General features: G+C 39.2%; 1 protein-coding gene across 1 annotated transcript in view; it reads right to left on the minus strand.

The window, feature by feature from the left end:
• Positions 1–9,231: 9,231 nt before the first annotated feature.
• The window catches only part of LOC101860577 (heparan sulfate glucosamine 3-O-sulfotransferase 1), a gene marked incomplete in the record, with an annotated part of 35,737 nt that continues 24,070 nt past the window's right edge, over positions 9,232–20,898 (minus strand). The window contains 2 exon segments of the mRNA XM_013083386.2: positions 9,232–14,196; positions 15,661–15,909. Of these exon segments, the coding sequence (XP_012938840.1) occupies positions 13,948–14,196; positions 15,661–15,909 (498 nt within the window).

The raw sequence follows: 20,898 nt of genomic DNA on the forward strand, positions 1-20,898 counted from the left end.
CGATGCGTGAGCTGTCAACTTTGTGTTATCACAAATCTTGCACGCACAAGTGTTTTGATTTGATTGGATTTATTTATAGCTTCCGCCGCCAAAAGCTTGTAAACCAAATGTTTGAATTGTTCTGGTACTGTCTGTACAGATGTTCTACGATGCCATTCAACAAACGTTTTTATGTTTTAAAAAATCTCTTTCAAGGTAACAATATTTTTTACCGTTCAAAATTCTCGAGTTGTCAGGCCAAGGGAAAAAAATCCTAAATGTGCACGTTATCCATCTGTAGAGCTGAAAGCACTTTTTTCTTCTGTTTCCTTTTGTTCTTTATGTTGAGAGTTCTACAAAATTAAAAATTGCTCTGGATTTTGTACTTTCTTAATATTTGTCCAGAAGCCAACTTGCGAATACTTTTGTTTCCTTTTATCGGTCTTTCAATTTACATAGGAGAGCAAAAGGAAATTTCAGTATTCTTTTCACTGCCTTCTTGCTCTCAGAACAAAGGTTTTCTTTTTCTCTTTTTCAACTTTAATTTTTTTTCTCTGCACTGTTTTCATTGCAAACTTACATTTTAGTCTAGAAAATAACACACTTGAGGATGGGGCATTGTTTTGTCATCGGCACTGTTTGATTTCCTCTTCAGATTTGTGTCTTTCTTCGTTTTTCTCCATTCCATACATACTGCCCAATGGTCTCTTGAAATCATACAAACGACAGGTTTCCTTTCCCTTTGTTCTTTGTCTGTGATGCAGTTCTGCTTTTCATACTGCATGTCGTGCAGTGTCTTCACTGGGTTCTTGTTTCGCCTCTCTCTGTCTCTCCTTTATTTCTTTTTTTCAGCAGGAGTCAGCTTTGTCTCTGGTGTAAAAAGGCAAGTATTAATTTTAAAAAGTCCTGTTTGAGAAATCAACTATCAATAGGGCCCGCCCAGCCTTCATACAATGAATCTAGATCTAGCATACGTGGCATAGATCTAGTGCTGAAGTCAACTAAGCTAAGCTGATTTCATGTGTGACAAATTTTCGGCGAAGAAAATACTTATTTCTTACTTCAGTCTACATCTACGTCTCTGCGACAACGCGAAATGCACTTCTAAATCTGCAACTAAATAAAAGATCTAGATCTAGACCTACAGTTTAAGAACTCTTTGGTTAAAATTGTTAAATGATACAGGTTTAACGCCCTTATAAGATTATTTCAGAGGTGGGACCTCCGAGTTTAACGGTTAACGTCCTCCCCGAAAGGACGGAGCCAAATGGGAAATTCGTGTAAGTGTCTTTCTCAAGGACACCGTTGGCCCGAGCTGAGGCTCGAACCCCTAAGCCCGCAATATCACGATTAGCCTACTTAGAACTCTCCGATACCATTTATCAACGTAGAAGGTTCTAGACTTTGGTGGAACAAAAGTGGGTTGCATTATTATTATCATCGATGTAGGAAAAATGGAAGGTTTTGTCTTTGATTTTACTCTGTTGTTCCCTCCTGTTACCTAAATTACAGAATCACAATACAGGAGTTTGTTGAAAAAGTACAGACACATCTTTCATAATAATATAATAACTATTCTGTTTTGTTTGTGCATAAATGACCCATTTTCAACCCGAACTTTGGTCAGTTTAGCTATTTGACACGTACCCCTCCTTCTTGCTATCTTGTATTCTCTCCTGTTACTCTCAATTCCGTCCTGTTACTCAAAGATAACAATTACAATTCATGTGTTCTGTTGAAAAAACACAAACATGCCTTTAGTTTTAACCTCTTTCATTTACTCTATTAAGCGTGGACTACCTCACATTCTAACCCAAACTGTGGTCAGTTAAGCTATTGAGCACATTCCTTTCTCTCCTGCTACTTTTTTATTCTCTCCTGTTACCAAAACCCGGGTAACAGGAGGGAATTCTGTGCATCATTACCCTGACGATCACTCACTGGGTACAGCTCATGTTATGGATTGTCTTACAATTGAAATGTAACCTTGGCAGACTTCCTAACCAAAGGAGAGTGTATCGGATTTCTGTATAATAAGTCGTTATAGACCCTGGTAACAGGAGGGACATTTATGCTCAAATACTCACCATGTTGGGTTGAACTTGGCTCTGCATCTTTCAATCGTGCATTGCATAAGCTCTGCTGTCTCATGTCATATAAAGGAACAGGAAAGGAGTCTTCACTCGCAAAATCTCAAAGAAAATAAATCTATATCTAGGGACCATTCATCCGTGAGAAACGCTGGGTAACAGTAGAGAACTTTGAAATGGGTTACGCAAAATAAGGAGATAAAGAGTTAATTAGCCATAAATATAAGACAAGGACGGGCACCAAGATTTTGTTTTGTTTCGGTAATGCGGTCCAATGCTCTATGTTATAACTGTGAAATATTTAAATTTTAATCCGTAGAGCCATGATTTTTATCCCTAAGCATGTTTTTAAAAACATATAGGTGTTGCGGAACTTGCTATTTTTGCATACTGAGCAAAATTTACAAAAGATCTGTAAAATTTCTATGACTTGGGCAGTTTTGAAAACCTGATTTTAAGGTCAAGGAACATTTTACCTTGTTCATGAACATAGTCAAAGGCAATTCTAAGAAATATTTTATATTGGTATCCAAGGAATTAGGTCTGGAATCACAAATTTAAAAATGCGACATTTTAAAAATAACTGACTCATATAATAATAATAATAATAATGATAATAATAATAATAATACTACTAATAATAATAGATAGCATTAGTATTGCGTAAATCCCCGCTCAACAGCAAGCTCTATGCGCTTAACAATCTATATTATACTAAATACATGTGTATATATATAACATATATATATATATGTATATATATAATATATCTGCCTATCTATATATATGTATATATATATATATATATATATATTATTGCCTATATATATATATATATATATATATATATATATGTGTGTGTGTGTGTGTATGTATGTGTGTGTGTATATATGTGTGTGTATATATATATATATATATATATGTGTGTGTGTGTGTATATAATAACTTTACCTTTACACCACAATATGTCAGTCTAACTTGAAGAATAAATTAAGACAAAAAAAAAGAAACGCACTTGTATAATAATAGTTATAATGATTTTATTTTGCATGTGTGACTGCAACAAAACAAAACAAAAAACTCACGACACCTGATCTCTAATCACAAAACAGAACACATGTGGATAAAATGTAAAAGGAGAGAACATCCATCTTATCATGTAAGAGGAAAAGACGTGTTGTCATAACCAAAATATACAATTTGGACCCAAAAACCATGCCTTTTTTCTCGCAAGAAGTTAGAGCATCGGACCTTCGTCAACTTGTGACGGCGTACAGTTCCCAGTGACCTCAACTAACAAACAAATGGAAAAGAAAACTTGGGCCCTCTGTTCAGAACTTTCTTGACCTAGATCTACCACGAATCCAGGATCTTCACCTTCAGTCGAGCCACATGTCCCTGCGGTTTTATGCAAAAAAAATTATGAAATTATGCAAACTGAGCCCAAAAATGAAAAATTATGCGATTCTGTTAATTTCAACCAAGAATGATAAAGGAAAACAATCAGAAATTAATATGCAAAATATGATCAAATTTTGCCAAATTATGCGGGGTACATAAAACCACAGGGACAGTCATGTAGGACGCCGCGACGTTGTGCGTGAAAGGCGCTTTTGACTTATTTTAAACACATTAATGGGTGAGAATGAGGGGGGGGGGTCACTCCACTCTCTATTTGACCACATTGGATTGTCGTGATGTCATGCACGACAGGTGCTTAGAAATTAAACAAACTATCTCGGTATAACCTCCACGGCTTAAAACGTACAACTGATTATAATGATTACTTTCTGAAGCTCCGAGTCCCATTATTTATTTTTATCATTTTTGGCTTATACGTACCTCGGCTAAGACTTTCAAAAACCTTCGGCCCGAAGGGAGTATTATATAGTCTTACATTATATCAAGGTTTTACTGCATTTCAAGAATGCGGGCCGGGGGGGGTAGAAATTTTCTTTAACCCAAACACAAACTCAGTTTTGGCGAGCGCAACAAAGAAGCACAGGGACTAGGGAGGCGGTGACCAAAACAATAGAAACAAGCACAGGCTGACGACGACCAGAGGAGACGTGAACCATTCCGTACACAGCACATTCACAGCGTTATGCCCTAACCGGCTATCCCTTTTCTTGGATCTTTATTACAACAGACAAACAAAATCCATTCTTCTGATTTAAATGAGAGTAGATACAGAAGTAAGTGTATGGGTTTAACGCTCCTATCAACACTATTAGTTTAATTAAGAGGTAGGCTCTTTGAATTTAACGTCCGTCTCCTAATAGGACCGGACCAAATGGGTTAAAAACTCGAGCTTCATCACGCTCAGTCGGGGATTCGAAACAGAGCCATCCACAATGTAGTCCAGCATGTCACCAAATGAGCTAATGGAATGCCCAGATGCAGATTAGTTATTTTACAGTACTTTAATACAGTTTATAGAGTATGCTGGCTCTTCGTTTTTATTAAGGAACCGCTGAACTTCCTCAGCATTGTTTTGAGGGGAAGAAAATACCAGTCCCGTTCAGTTACGCGAACAGACGGAGTGTTATACTATCGACATGGAGATACCAAAAAAGAAGAATGATGAAAATGAAGAGAAAGAGCCGGGGTGACATTCCTGGACAACCTTAAGTGGACACTGGAGACGTACGTAAAGAAAAGCGTGCGTAAAAAAGATAACTCCGGATACCAACGAAATTTTGGCAGTGTCATTGCCTCTGACTAATGCTTAGTTGAGTTTAGTTCGAGTAAAGAGAAATATACAGAAACGAAAATAATAAAATCCTATGAAAGAACGAAAAAAAAAGACAGATACGACAGATGGAGAGTGCAGAAATAGGCAGGACTTAACCAGGGGCGCTCTCAAATGCACCTGGCTCTCTGACTTCTCAATACATGAAAAACGGGAATATTCACAAACTGAAAATCGAGAGGGTATTTTAAACGCTTGTTGACTCATAACAGTATATTATTATTTTCTGTTCAACTGCTGGTTGATTATTGTTGTTAGATTTCCCATAAAAAAAGAACAATAAACCATCAATCAAACAAATAAAAGTTATGAGTCCACCAGCTTTTAAAATTTACACCCTCACAATTTCCAGTTTGTGACTATGAACGTTTTTTCCCATGGACTCTTCTGTCTATGCCATCATCTAAAAGGTTGACTCAGCAAAATCCAGCTCCATGTTTGATGTAATTAAAGATACTTCAGAGGACGTGGTTTCAATAATTTCAATGCAAAAGCTACGACGAAGTAATAATCTCACGTAAGAGAATACATGGGGTCGGCTGGCATCACATGGGTCCCACATCAGTATCAGAAATGACAAAGCATTATTTATATTATTTCCTTAAAATAATAACTACAGAAAGTGAAAAAAAAAAATACTAGTGAACAGAAATGAGTGCAAACCACATGATTATTCAACATGATTCATGAGCATGTTGTCTGAAAGTATTAATGTAAGAGTGATTTCTGGTGTGCTGGGTTTTATTTACAAAATATGGCCATGATACATGGCTACACATCGCCAGGAAACAAGATTAATAATAGTGGTTACAACAAATTTACACCACAGTGAATTTTAGAGCATATACAGCAAACAGAGATGGGTTGATTATTTAGACAAAGCCCATCATTTACTATTGAATCAAACCTGAACTGTAGGGGATACACTTGATCCCAAAGCCCATCAGCCATCCAAAAGCTCCAATCAATCACCTCAAAATCTAAAAATCCTATGATGAGTCATGTTGAAGAGCAGTGTCTTACACTCGAACGTTCACAGAACACGGAAAGGTATGTCCACGGGACACAAATGAAAGCCACATCTTTACTTCCTGGTGAGTGAAAGCCAGCGAACTAAACCACACGCTGGACAAAATGATGTCACGAGGGACGTGGTCTAACGTGATCTGACCTCACTCAGACACCTGTCTCAAACATCACATTTCCTGTTATCATTCAATTGAAATCCTCTCCTCCTTTTTATAAATGCGAAGCAAACAAAAACAAAAGTCTCATCTTGCGTTAGAAGGAGGCATCGATCCCTGATCAACATCTTTCATAAGATGCCTTCGAATGTTTTGTGAAACAACAGCCATGCAGAAGTAAAATATCAAATATACAAATAAAACCAAACACCAAAATCCAATGCTAAAATTTACAATACATGTACATCAGCATTCTCAGAACACACCTAGGTAGAGTTACCAGTCCAGTGGACAGTTATAACAAAAGCTTTTCATTCCAGACAAGGCAGCATTGTGAACACTTATAGGGAGCTTGATATCAGAGCCTTCTCACATATACTAAACAAGATTTTTGGAACGAGCTTAAACGTGACTTAGTTTTAGTAAATGTTTCACGGCCCCTGCAACAATATAAGGTCCTATAAATGCCGAAGAATAGAACTGTTCCTATTGCGAGAAAAATACAAAGAAAAGAAGGAGAGATGAAGAAGACGGATGTTTGATAGGAAAAATAGGAGCAAACCACTCCTAAATAAATGCAGAACCTCTCTCTCTCATTTATGCCCTTCTTCACTCTCACACACTCTCACCCCCCCTCCCCCCTCTCTCTTTCTTTCCCCTTCTCTCTCTCTCTTCTCTGTTTATTTCATTTCACCCTCCTCCCCCCTCTGTCTTCCTCTCTGCTCTGCTCTAAGGACACACAAACATACAATGTACGTGTCCAAAGACACCCGACCAACACACACACATATGCACACATTTTATATTGACTTCCAGTAAAATAAGAACATGATTCCTAGCACACGGTGGCGCTGATACAACCAGAACAAACATCAGAAACATTACAAACCTAGACACCCTCAGACAGCCTCATTACACTGTCACATTAACACATTTGTTATGTCACATTAACACACTTGTTCTGTCACATTAACACACTTGTTCTGTCACATTAACACACTTGCACTGTCACATTAACACACTTGTTCTGTCACATTAACACACTTGTTCTGTCACACAACACATTTGTCAACAATATCACCATGGCACAGGCATTTGATTCCTCAAGACCTATTGTAACAATATAGATATAATGGGAGTCCTGCTTACAAAATTACATTGCACATTATTACGAGTTTGCTCACGCCACCATAGACAACATTGTACAAGCAATAGATATAATATATAGGCTATATATATAGACATATTAATCGGTAGTGCGAGAGGATGTCAATAAATGTATGGTACCGGTAGGGTTTTTAAAAAAAATTATTTATTCTTGTACATCAATTCCTCCAGAGAGGTCTCATCCAGTTTGGCTCTGCCCGAGTGTAACACTCCACAGCCATATACAGTAAAATCCACAATAGTAGGTCTAGTCTAGTACACAAGTAAACAGGGATTGCTGAAATATACATATAATAGTATATTAATATATAGTTTTGCTTTTGGTGACTATTGTTTCTGTCTGTTCAAACAGGTGAAGCCACAAGCCCACACACTCTACATTCTCCTTGGTTTTTCCCCAACCAGATGACACCAGTATGATGTAAGATCTTTCCTCTCCTCCCCCTCGCCCACCCTCCCAAAAAAAGAAGAAAACAGATTCCATCAAAGCACAGGTGGGAATGTAGCCTCTACGGATGCTGTTAGGAAAGTTGTAACAAACAACATGGTTTGTCCCTACTCACAGCAGAAAAACCCTTCTTAGTTATGGCAGAAGAACCCTAACTTTTATAAAAAGTAGAAGAACCGTTACTCTTAGCATGTAGCAGAAGAGCCCTTATTTATAAATAGCAGAAGAGCATTTACTTAAAACAGAAGAACCATTACTTATAACAGCCCTTACTTAAAAATAGAAGAACCCTTGTTTTTAAAAGCAGAGGAACCCTTACCTATAAATAGAAGAGGACACCTCACTAAAAGCAGAAGAACCCTTACTTATAAACTTATAGCAGAAGAAACATTAACTCTATGCCAACCCACACTATGAAAAAAAAAAATTATCGTGGACTTCACAATAATACCCAGTGATAAATACAACAACACCGTCTTTTGCATCAAATTTTCTACAGCACAAAACTTGTCAAGCAAATAAAATTCATTTTCATTTTAATTATTTTGAAAAGGTGTTCTTTGCGACTAATCTCAGGACTACCGCTTTCATAAAAAGTGTCTGCTTCGTTAGAAAACACAACTGGAAACGTTTCCTTGTCCAGTCCCGTACTAGGTATAAGGTAGGTAACCAAACGGTAACAATGTGCTCAGGGACGGTAAAAAAAAAGAGTACAGTCCCTTGTGGCTTCCTCACAGTAAATTATATTGGGCGACAACTCCTTTATTTGTACTTGTTGCATATTACAAAAAGAAAATGTGGCACAACCAAAGGCAGTGAGTTGTATTATTTTTTTAAAAAGGAAAAAGATCATAATATGTTGGCAACATTAGGTGCAGCTACAACATTTTGGCCCTACAATTTTCTTTACAGAAGGCAAATTCACGCAAGTAAAAAAAATAGGGGGGGGAGGGTAAAGATATTAAAAGAAGACACAACAACAGTAAGGGTCTCCGTCTTGCAGAACAAAGGGAGACCCTTCTACTCCATACCCTACTGATCTGAAACTAAACAGAAAAAAAAAGAAGGGCAAAGAAGCATGACCTACTCTCAAGGCTCTCCAAACAGCTGAGATACTTTTCATACATCTTGCAAACATTTGATGCCAGGTTGTACAAAATATCTCCAGACCTCATTGCAAATGCACAAGCTCACACTCAAGCTATATCCTCCTGACTCACCTATGTATTGTGGCAATAAATAACACATGATATAGAGTACAGATATACTTTCTTCCTAACAAATATTCACCTAATAAATACATCCATCATCATGGCCAGGAACAGTCAGACAAATAGCAGATGCCAAGCCACATCAAAAAGAAGGTAACAGAATGCATTCCTAGCATGTAGCTGTCAACTTTTGCTGCAGTATCAACAGCTAACACTTACCAACAGCTGGCATTTTACACAATGTACGCAAGACATGTAACATGACAATTAATGTGTGACGAAAGCCTGATTTCAACCTAGAACTTTCCCAGGCTAGTAATACCGCAAGTCCTTGAGCATGTGCAAGTCTCACTCTCACACTCTCTCTCTCTCTTGCTCTCTCTCTCTCTTGCTTTCTCTCTTTCTTACCTCTTCCTCCCCCAATCTTTAACAATGATGGTGACTGAGAAAAATAATCTGGTAAGACATGAGGTATATGAAAATCATAATATGTCTTTGTTTGAAAATATATTTCAAAGGAGAAATAATTCCCATTCTTTTTTCTCCTTTCTTTGTGAAGGCATGGAAAATAAAAGTAGATAACTGAGTGAAAAAAATCATTAAGGGTCAGGGCCAAAAAATAAGACCATCTGCAAATATAGGCCCTCCATTTAAAAAAAAGCCTTTTTTTTCTGTCTTTTTTATTTGTGAGAACTTCACATTTCAATTGAGTTGGATTTGAGATAATGAAACTACAATAATCTCCATTTGTCTTTCCAGGCAATATTTTTTTCAAAGTGGAAGCGTCATATCCAGGGGCATGGCTCCCCTGGAGGAACAAGCATTCTTAGCCTAACTAGTAGAGGAAAAAAACTAGCGTACACACTGTACAGTCCCACTTTCTAACAGAAGTTGGTCAGTAAAGTACTCATGACAAGGTCTTTTATATGATGACCCAGATCTGTGGAAAAGCTCAAAACGTAAACAAAATGCTTTTATTTCGCATATCGTTTCAACAAATGTTGGTCACAGCCCTTGTGGGAGAATTGACACTTAAAAATCATCTCAATTTTTAAAATCTAATTAATAAAGAGAAAACATTGCTTATTAGAGGCTTGACGGGTACCATTTTTTATGTGTTAAAAAAAAAGTGAAAAGTATATAGTGTTTAAGATTAAAATAAATTGGTGCATTTCATTAGAAGTGAAGTCAGCCAGCTAAGTTCCAGTGAAAAGTCAACAATGCTACTCCTTTCCCAGTGAACCATCACATTTCCTTCCTTCTTTCTTTCTTTAAAATAACAACTGGACAAAGTGCTCTGTCTTAAAAATGCTCTATTTTGGACTAGCAGGGCATTACACCCTCACAAAAACAATCAACAGGTAAGTTATTTCACCAACATTTGAGCAACCATACTATTACAGATGAAAAGGGTTGAGAACCCTATCCAGTGCAAAGCTACACAAGAAGAGATGTCTTCAAAGTGTGAGGTAAACATGAACCATTAGGTGAATACTAACTCCTTTGGCAACTTGTAACATGAAAAAATGTCATTTCTTTGAGCATAAAACATTATTTATGCTTGTGTGTTTGCACAAACAATTTCACAATACAAAACAACGGTGGACAGGCCACCTGAGCAGGCGCACTCTAGCTTTGAAAACAACTAAAAGTACAAAAGAGAACAATCTGTTTTGTAGCGTTACCTGCATCTCCCAGTACGAAATGCAGTGCATTCCTCTTTACAATATTATTATACATATCAATGTGCTTTCCACCCTCCCTCCCCCCACCTTCCTGTCCAAAGAACAGTGTTATCCACCCAATAGGGCACAGCACTTTCCCTTTACAAAGAACTGAGTGGAAAAAAGAGAGCACATTGAGCCTTGAGTTTCTTCTTTCTGAAAATTTTTCTGACGTGATGCAAATGTGGTATGATTGAGGATGGGTTCATTACCCCTTTCATCACTGAGATGCAAATGTAGAAGTAAACTCATCAGTAATTAAAACAAATCAAGAGGTAGATTAGTAACATAAATATAATACACCCAATAACACTGTAAAATGTGACATATATTAAAAGCTTATCAACACATCAGCATGACGCAGGTGACAACATTTGAGGTTGAATTATGCAAAACGACTTATGAGTCATGACTAGTTAAATAAGACATTGCAGAGAAGGCCAGGCCTACAGCAAGTCTCCACACCGACAAACCACCAAACTGACTAATGGTAACAGAAACCTATCAGCACTGCATTGTACTGAATAGGGTTAAAACCCCCAATAAATAGCGGTAAGGTTATTTCAGAGTCCATCTCTAACAAGGACAAGTCTAATGGACAGGAAGCCCCCATTGGGGACTTCAACCAGAGTCATTGGCTTCGTAGCCCATCATGATAACAATCAAGCTGTCAGAGTGCCCAAGAAAAAAAAGCCTCAATAAAATACTACAATAAACAGTTGAGCAAACAAAGTTGGCAGTCTCAGTTACTAAACTGTCCCTTAATCAACACCATTTCCTTTTCTTTCTGTTTGCTCGAGGGTTAGAAGATTTACTACTCAAACCTTCCAGCCATAAAAAAAAAAGTCCAGGTGCTAATTAAATGGGGATTCCACACCTGTGATGAACACTACTATAACGTTTAACTCTCAGAACAAAACAGATAAAGAAAAACATGGAGGAGGTACCAAGTTGTCTTGAGCGATAACTTCAGCACAGATATTTTGTGCAGTATTAACATTATCATTATTAACACCATAATCTTCGCCACACCATAAAAAAACCCACCCCTGAGGCAAGCCTTTTTGTGTCAGTTCTCACAACCATAGTCTCCTCACAGTGTACACACTAGAAAAAAATGTGAACAGTCAGAACAGAGTAAATAAGCATCCTGGGCTTCAGCACAATAAAACTTTTAAGCCTGTGAGTCTGCTTTCTTCTGTTCTTAGTTCTGCTTTAACTTTAACACATCTCCATGGAGAATTTTGTGGTAAATAAAAAAAGCTTTTATCTTGGCATACAACTTTAGCTCCTTAGCCGGCAAATCCTATCACAATCCTCATCTGATGGCTAAACAGGTCAACACAAAGAATTGTACTGAACACCTTTCAAAATTCTACGGTTATTTAAAAGGCTGGACTCTTAACTTAACGCCCTTCTCCGATGCTCTTGAGCCAAAAGCTGGGTAGTGGGTGGAGAAAACTCTCAAAACAGCATGAAGGCAAGAAGATCCAGAGAGAGATACGAATCAGGGTTGTCTGCAACATACTTCAGCATGATACTGACGAGATGATATTGTCCCTGATGAGATGGGACTGTGTCTGGCCATTTGGGATTGAGCAGATCGGACCGTCCCTGACGAGATTGGATAGTTCCTTCTAAAAAGTTGGAATGAATGAAGAAGCACCGAGCAGTGAGTGAGTGGGCGACAACCCTTATCTAATTTGAGCCATACTGCAAGAAGCAGGCTCGCAGTTCCACTGGCCAGCATTGTCATTTGTGATGCTGTTAGGTAAAGAACTGCCTCAAAAGAGGTGTAGAAATATGTTAACACTTCTAAGGTGGTGTATCCAGGCGATCAAACAACTACCTCATGTTTTCTGTTTCTGTCAGAAGGAGGCTAAAAGTAGCTGATCTGTACATTAACAACAAGGTAAGTAGGTGGGTCCTGTTTGGCCATGTCTGTCAAGCTGAACGTGGCAGCCTGTGATGTGGCAAAAGGACATTTGCAAGCCTGGGAAATCAGCAATGAAACAGTCTCTTGCTTATTGCACAAGCATATATAGTCTTTAGCAGTCCACCTTTTGTTGAACCCCCACACACACGGAGGGCTAGGGCTAAGCACAGTAAAAAACAACTCCTGAGATGACACCGAGAATTATGCAAAATAAAACAATAACAAGTACAATAACAACAATATAGGAATGGTAACAAACTTTTGTAGAATTCAGCTCTCACATCAGGCAAATAGCACATCAAGAGATCCGACTGACATCCTGGTGACAGACAGTTTCAGGTTGAAGGTCAGGCACCCTTGATAACCACTAGTTACGGTACAAATATGAATACGTCCACACCAGAAACTAAATGCTAAGACTGACTGTTGAGCAGCATTGTATGATGGAGGCTTAAGTATAGTCTCCAGCTCGAAGGCAAAATATTTCACTTAAAAGCAAATGTAACATTCTGTTTTCATATTCCATACTGTATACTTCTTTAATTAAAATACTGTTAATTGTTTTCAATCCCCTGATCATAATGATTAGCTTAACAACAATGAATAATCTTATTCTTAAATCTTGAATATTATCACTTGAATACACAGATCTAGCAAAATAACTAGGTGACAAGAAGCTACAGGTGTCCTGTGATTGCCTTTGAAGTAGCCCAAAGACAGGTTTTGTTTAAGTCAAAGGTAGTATATTGCAATAATTATCACTATGCTGCAAGCAAAATTAGCAGGAAACGGGTGGATGAGCAAGTCAAACAGTGAGCCACTGTGTAAAAGTTTAGTCAAGCTCTACCAGGTGCACAAAGGCTCACACAATGGATTTTATCCTTGTCCTAACTGAATGAAGTGAATCTGATGACAATAAGACCATCTCCAGCACAGGGCACTTCATTGTTGGATACACCAAAAGACACTGTGCTGTAGACAGCCACATTACACACCAGTGTGTCACAGATACATGTACTGATGTCGCTACGTGATTTGAAACACAAATTAGGACATATTATGTCAAGAGCCTTCTTCATAACAAGAAGTGTCCGATACACATTTGTTATATCCCAGAGCAGCACATTCCCAAACTATTGGTGAAACCCGTTTCTTTTTTAAATGGTCCTGCAACAACACTAGGCAAGACTTTGACAGGAACTGAAACCACAAATCAGGTGGACATCATGTTGAGGTACATGTGTTGACTTCTGGTCCCTGTCAGAATACACATAGGAGTGTATACCTGTGTAGTCCCAAAGTGTGAATACCTCTAATCCCAGTAAAAGTTCACATGTCTATATCTCCAAACCAAGCCACAATGCACATAGCTGTGTATACCTCCAATCCAAGTCATAGTACACACAGGTGTGTATACCTGTAGTTCCAGTCAAAGTATACATAGGTGTGTAAACCTCTATTTCCAGTCAAAGTACACGCCAATCCTCTGGAAAAAACGGTGGTTGAACGGTGCAAAGAACTGCACCAACTTGGCCCTGACCTCAGGGTCAATGTACGGGTGTTCACGACCTTTGCTCTTGGCCAGGCACCGTTCTGACAGGGGTAGAGGGTCAAGGACAAAGTCTGAACCTGTTGTCATGTTTGCCTCCACCTTAACGCAGTAGAAGCCTTTGGTCTCGTTGTATACGAATAGATCTTCGCCAACCTGTGAACAGAAAGTGAAGTCTTAGTTTTATAGTAATTCATTTGAATCCAAAGGAGCACATTGACAAAATGTAGGGCCTCTGAATGTATTCGTTCTTTTGAGTACATATTGACTAATTATAGTCACTTGGTGCAGGGAAAAAAAGACAGACAGAGTTGAACAAAAGAGGAAAAGAAAGAAGGACCTACCAGCGGCACCCTTCAGCCTCCCACCATTAAGTCTCTGAGGACATAATGGATGCACACGTCCAACCAGCAGCAGACCAAAACCAATATTGCTACACATTTCGAACCATCATACACAAATCAAAAACACGAATTTACATATTTCACAATTTGCATGTTATTGACTGCATTTTTAAGCTTAGATTTTAAAAAAAAACAGAATCGAAAAGTCAGTATGAATAAGAAAGTTATACCTCTTTTTTAAAGTACCATATCCCAAAACAGACCATCATTAATAATGATTTAAGTGTCAGAAAAAAGCAAAACTGGCAGACAGAAACAACAGAGAAACAAGGGGTGAGGTATGACCTGCCAGTGCTGACCACCCACATGGGAATTCACAAAAGTGTAATGGTCAAAGCAGAGACTTGTAAAGCATGGCTCTCTTATACAATGAAGAATTTCCTTTTAAAAATTAATAACACACACTGAGGAATTGGATGAAGATGAGAAACTAAACCTTTTTGGCTTTGCCAAAGTAGAGAAAAATGCTAACACAGCAATGGTGGTAAAGAGTTTGGAAAAAAGCAAGACTGGTTGACAAAACAGCAGAGGGAGGGTCAATAAATGGAACCTAGTGCAACTACCCTCTCTCTGACACACATACACATACACACACACACACACACACACACACACACACACACAAACACACATACACTCATACTCAAACAAAATCAGACTAAAATTCTGTCTGTCTGTCTTTCTGTCTGTCTGTCTCTCTCTCTGTCTCTCTCCCTCCCTCCCTGAAATAGACAAACAACCACATACATACATCCACCTTCAAACTCTCTCATGCAAAAATAGTCTCTCTCACTGTTTGTCCTCTCTCTCTCTTTCTCTCTCTCTCTTTCTCTCTCTCTCTCTTTCTCTCTCTCTCTCTCTCTCTCTCTCTCTCTCTCTCTCGTTGTCTGTCCTTCTCCCTCTCTCTCTCCCTCTTTCTCTCTCTGCCTCTCTCTCTCTCTCTCTCTCTGTCTGAAACACAGTCACACAAAACAGTCTGTGTGTCTGTGAGTCCGTCTGTGTGTCTGTGAGTCTGTCTGTGTGTCTGTGAGTCTGTCTGTGTGTCTGTGAGTCAGTCTGTGTGTCTGTGAGTCAGTCTGTGTGTCTGTGAGTCTGTCTGTCTGTCTCTCTTTCTTTCTTTCTCTCTTTCTCTTTCTCTCTCTGAAACACAGTCACACAAACAGGGCATCCCACCCCCACGCCCCCCTCCCGTACCCCGGTTCCCCTACAAACAAACCTTATGTGAAAGACCCAGAAAGCTTTCCACCCGCGACATCTCCTCCCAGGGGCGGACCTTGATGTTCTCGCCGTCCACCACCAGGATCTGGGACATCTGGAAGTGGACCAGCCAGCGGTCCAGGTGCCGGACATAGAGCGACCGTTTGATGGGCGCGTACGACTTGTTGATCTCCCCGGTCTCAGCGTCCACCACGTAGTCCTCGAAGGGGGCCATGGGCTCGGTGTTGCCACTCTTGAAATACTTTTCCTGGAAAGAGACGTTTGTTTCTTGGTTTGAGTAAAGAGACGAACCCATCGACACAATAATGGTCATGTTATGTAAGGGAAAAGTTAGACAGGTATCCAGACAGAGACAACAGAGAAAGCTGTTGCCACTCTTGAAGTACTTTTCCTGTGAAGAGATGTTTGTTAGTTTGTTTGTTTGGTTGTTTGAGTAAAACGAAAAACAGCAACACAATAATGACCGTTCACTGTAGAGAAAAAGTTACACAGACGTACAGACAGAAAGTGTTGCCACTCTTAAAATTAAAAGTACTTTTCCTGTGAAGAGATGTTTGTTAGTTTGTTTGAGTAAAGAGATGAACACACCGACACAATAATGGTCATTTAATGCAGGGATAATGTTAATTTTTTTAAAGTTTTAGTAAGTGTTTTACGGCACTTGCAAAACAATAAGGTCAAATAAGCGCCAAAGATTAGAGGTGTTACAAGAGAGTAACAAACACAAAAAGAAGGTGGGGAGATAAAGACGATAGACATTTGATAGGAAAGAAGAAGCAAACCATACCAGAACACCCGCCAACCACCCACCGGGATAAAGTTAGACAGACAGAAAAAAAGAGGGAAAGTAAAGAAGTAGGACCTACCAGGGGTGCCCTCCAACCACCTACGCCCCATGAGAACAAAACATTGTTAAGGACTCTGAAAATACAACTGCAACATCAGCAACAACAACGACGACAATGAAAGCGACAACAATGACATCCCTTGGTTGAGTAAAGATGCGTACATCGACACAAAACAGCCATTTAGTGAAAGAAAAAAGCAAGACAAGTAGACAGAATACAGAACGAACAAAAAAAAAGGAGGATATACCAATCACACTCTCCAACCATCGCTACCTAACAAAAATAACAACAATCAGAGGGATAACATCAATAACAACAACAATAACAACAGCAACAAAACAACAGCAGCAGCAGCAGCAGCAGCAGCAGCAGCAGCAGCAGCAGCAGAAGCAGCCGTAAAACCGTCGACAGCAACAACAGCAACACGTTTGAATAAAGAGAAGCCTACCGAGGCTCATTCAGCGCAGTGATAGACCATGACAGGGGCGGCAAAAAGGTGCGTTTATGTATGGGGAGAACAAGGTTTTACAAGGGGTGCACTCCAACCATCTGCAGCAATAGCAACAGCTGTTGTACGCACAACAATGATTTTATTCATAATATATAATATTATGACAACAACAGCAAAATTGCAAACAGTAACATGCAGTCATTTGTCACCGCTAAGAGACCAGGCTTACTATTATATTATCCGTTTTACGTTCATAAAAATCATTAAAAAAGCAGGCACATCCAAATGCTAATTAGACAAAAAAACAAGCAGTACAGAACAATACTCAAGAATTTAAAGAATTTAGCCCCCAAGGCGGGTGGTCCATTTTTACAGTTCGTATTTTTATTGGCGAGCAATGCCATCTAAACTCCCGATGACGGATTTAAATGCCAAGGAAAGACAAGAGACAAACCATGTCTGCAAAACACCCCAAAGCCCTGGACATTAAGACCCAACCATAAATCTTCCAGAAACGATTTGGAGGGATACAAACACCCACAACCATAAGACAGCAGGACTTAATGGATTCGTGTGGACTAATGCAAGGAGGTACTTATGGCAAAACAGGATAGCACGCGGGACTTAAGTAGCCCCAAGCCACAGAAACAAGACTCTCTTGATTAAGACTCTTTACGAGACTTCTTGAGCCTGCGATCTGCACAAGTAGATCTAAAACTAAAGTTACCGAAATTCTATCTGCCATCTTAAAGAAGATGTTGGCCATTGCGTAATAGGAACCGGAGACGTGTTCGACAGACGTGTGCACACTCTAACCACATTGCAGAGCATATACATGTTTTTGTTTCAGTAAGCGTTTTACGACACTAATTGCAATACAATTTTGTCATATAAATGCTGAAGATTAGAGGTGTTACAGAAGAGTAACAAGCACAAAGAAAAAACAAGAAGAGATCAGGACGATAATTGTAAGATAGGGAAGAAGGAGCAGACCACTTCAGAGCATCCGCCACGAGCACAGACATTTTCAACATTCAGATGAAAGTTTTTACGCTGATCGAAGAGATTTTCTTCTCCCCATCGATAATGATGTTCAATTCCATTTCACGTTTGAAAATATAAAGTTGCAACTATAATATCACAAGAGAACATTGTTCTGATTGGATTACAGAGTATATGACGACCAAAACAAAATAACCATGATCATATAATTACGGGAGAAAATGGGCTTCACAAATTTTTCAGGATGCACTGTCGACCTATTCTGTATCAAGCTGGTGACGATGTTGATGAGCTTGGTTCGAACCCCGAAAAGGAAATTCTTGAACTTTCGTTTTTCAGACGAGCTTTCAAGGCTCTCTACATGCTTGGCCGCGTCCTATCGGAGTGGGAGATTTAATACACTGCTCTTAACAACTCTTACAGTATTAAAATAGGCGTGAAATCCACACAATGACAAACAAATGGTCACAGAATGTCATGCGTCTCAGGTACTGTCTTAACGAGCCCCCTGTGAAACGAGACACGACTCCAAGAAACACGAGAAATGTCTCAACAGACAACCCTTCCTCACAAACAGGTGTCACCTGAAACCATACCCCGACTAACTCGGGCGGAGGACGCCTCATATTTCTTGAGATCTTCATCATTACTTCATACTAATAAGTTCAAAGGAGAAAATGTACTGGGATTCTGGCGGTGGAGCTGGGGTTGAGGTCTTAATGAGCGACACGAATCGGATGACTTACTTCCACTTACAAGCAGCTGGATATATGAGAGCCCTTGGTCTGACAATGACATTTCCTAACAATGTGTCTCAGGACAGACGAAGATCTGTGGTGGACAGCGTTATTTGTTATGTGCCCATCGCAAAGACGAAAAGAAAAAGCAATTCTCACGTAGGCTGTCACAGGCTCATTAGTTTGTCGATCTGCAACATCTTTTTTCGATTACTGATTTTTAATATTAAAAAGTAAGTGTTTTGACACCTCCATCGACACAATTTAAGTCATTTAGGAAGCGGGCTTCCTACTCTGCCTGCCTACAAGGGTCAACCCTGGAGAAGTACACCATCCAAGCAGAAAGACGGAGATACTCAATAAAAATTTCTCCCCATTCGGAAATCGAACTTGGGTCTCCTGCAAGCATCATCGGAGCACCTAACAGCTACGCCACAGAAGCCCGTTCATTCAAATTGGAAGTACAAAGTGTAGCATAAAATACTGCAACGCGATCATGTCAACCCCGAGGACCGAGACCGCACGATGGAACAGGCCGGCCGACGTGAGGAAATAATGTGATGCCAAGTGAACCTCTATCGTTTGAGTTTGTGTGAGTAAAGAGAAGCACATTATCGACATTATAATGGTCGTTTTGTGCTGGGAAAAAGGTAAATCAAACAACAGGGAGAAAGAAAAAAGCAAGACCTAACACATGCGCCCTCCAACCATTCGCTGTGACCTTTTAGCCCAGAAGGATTTGGATAAATGAATTACAACATTGCTCGCTTTGCTTGTTATAGCACAACCTATAAACACTCTACTAAACACAAATTTTAATACGCCAAACTCAACGCGAATCGAAACTGTGGGAGATAGAATTTCAATTTGAGTTTCTGTTTACAGCAAAAAACAAAACCAATATAAAATGATAGTTGACAAATTTTGACTCTCTGCTGGTGTCAGCACGACTCAAACGCGCCGTACTATAGTGTGGTCAAAAATTCGCGGCGCGATTTATCCTCAAATATCTCTTAAACGGATGAACCAGTGTCACTCATACTTTGCACAGCAGTTTGAATTAATTTGTATTAACTCAATCATATTTTTCCACAACAATTGAAGCTATATGTGAGGCAGCGTGGTGGAATCAGGCTCTCGTCAAAATAATCAAAGTGAAGAAACTTGCATTTTTCGGCAGGTTTGTGAATTTTTATCAAATTCTTGCTTTTTGGCACACCTTTCATGCCCATTAAAGAACTCATTTCTGTGTCGGATTGCTTAAAAGCATAAAAAAATGTAAATCTTCAGTTACCACGGACTGTTAAGCTAAGGGAAGAACTAATCTTTGGTGGCCATTTTCTCACTAATTTTACCTCTGAAAACAGGTGACCCCCACCTCATTCTGTTGCAAATATCTCGATTTGCATTCAAGATAAAGGGACACTCTTTGCATCCAAAATAAAGACAAGTGAACAAGCTTTAAAATGATACCAATAACTCTAAATGCCCAAAAATTGACGAGAGCCTGAATCCACCACGCTGCCTCACATATAAAAAATCTTTTCTCCCTGAATTTAAGTGAAATACTATTATTATATCTCCGTCACGCAGAAAATAGAATTGTTCACAGCACGTCCCGCTTCTCACACACATTTTGCATACGCATATGGCCTACGCCACAGCTCACTAATGACACTTTAGTCTACGTGTCCACCAAAATAAGATCATGTCCAGGCCAGGCTAATGTACAAAGTTTTTGCATGGTGTAGAAGCGACTGAAAAAGATCCGCGTCCACCGACATCAGACGAGCTAAACCTATTTTTAGCCCAGTGTGTTATGATTACGAGAACAACAGACAGCACAGGCGATTGATTTCTTTATTTACCTCTTTAACAAACTAAAAAGCAACAAATTATGATTATGGGAAAAATTGTTGATAAGTTGGGAGGATGAGAAGAAGAAAAACGAAAGCTGGGACTGGGATTCGAACCCACGCTCACAAAATAATGTTTGTCTTCAAATGCAGACACGCTGTTCACTCGGCCATCAGAACTTTCAACAGCGAAGGGTAGATTAAGCTTCATATTTACAGCACTGTTTCAGGAAAGGCAAAGCGACATATATCGAGATGTAGATCTAGGCCTAGATTTAGATCTAGATATATAGTCTCTGTATCTAGATCTATTATTTTTACAACGAAGACGGTGAAAATGTC

Source organism: Aplysia californica, unplaced genomic scaffold, assembly GCF_000002075.1.
Source record: "Aplysia californica isolate F4 #8 unplaced genomic scaffold, AplCal3.0 scaffold00228, whole genome shotgun sequence".
Classification (NCBI taxonomy): Eukaryota; Metazoa; Mollusca; class Gastropoda; order Aplysiida; family Aplysiidae; genus Aplysia; species Aplysia californica.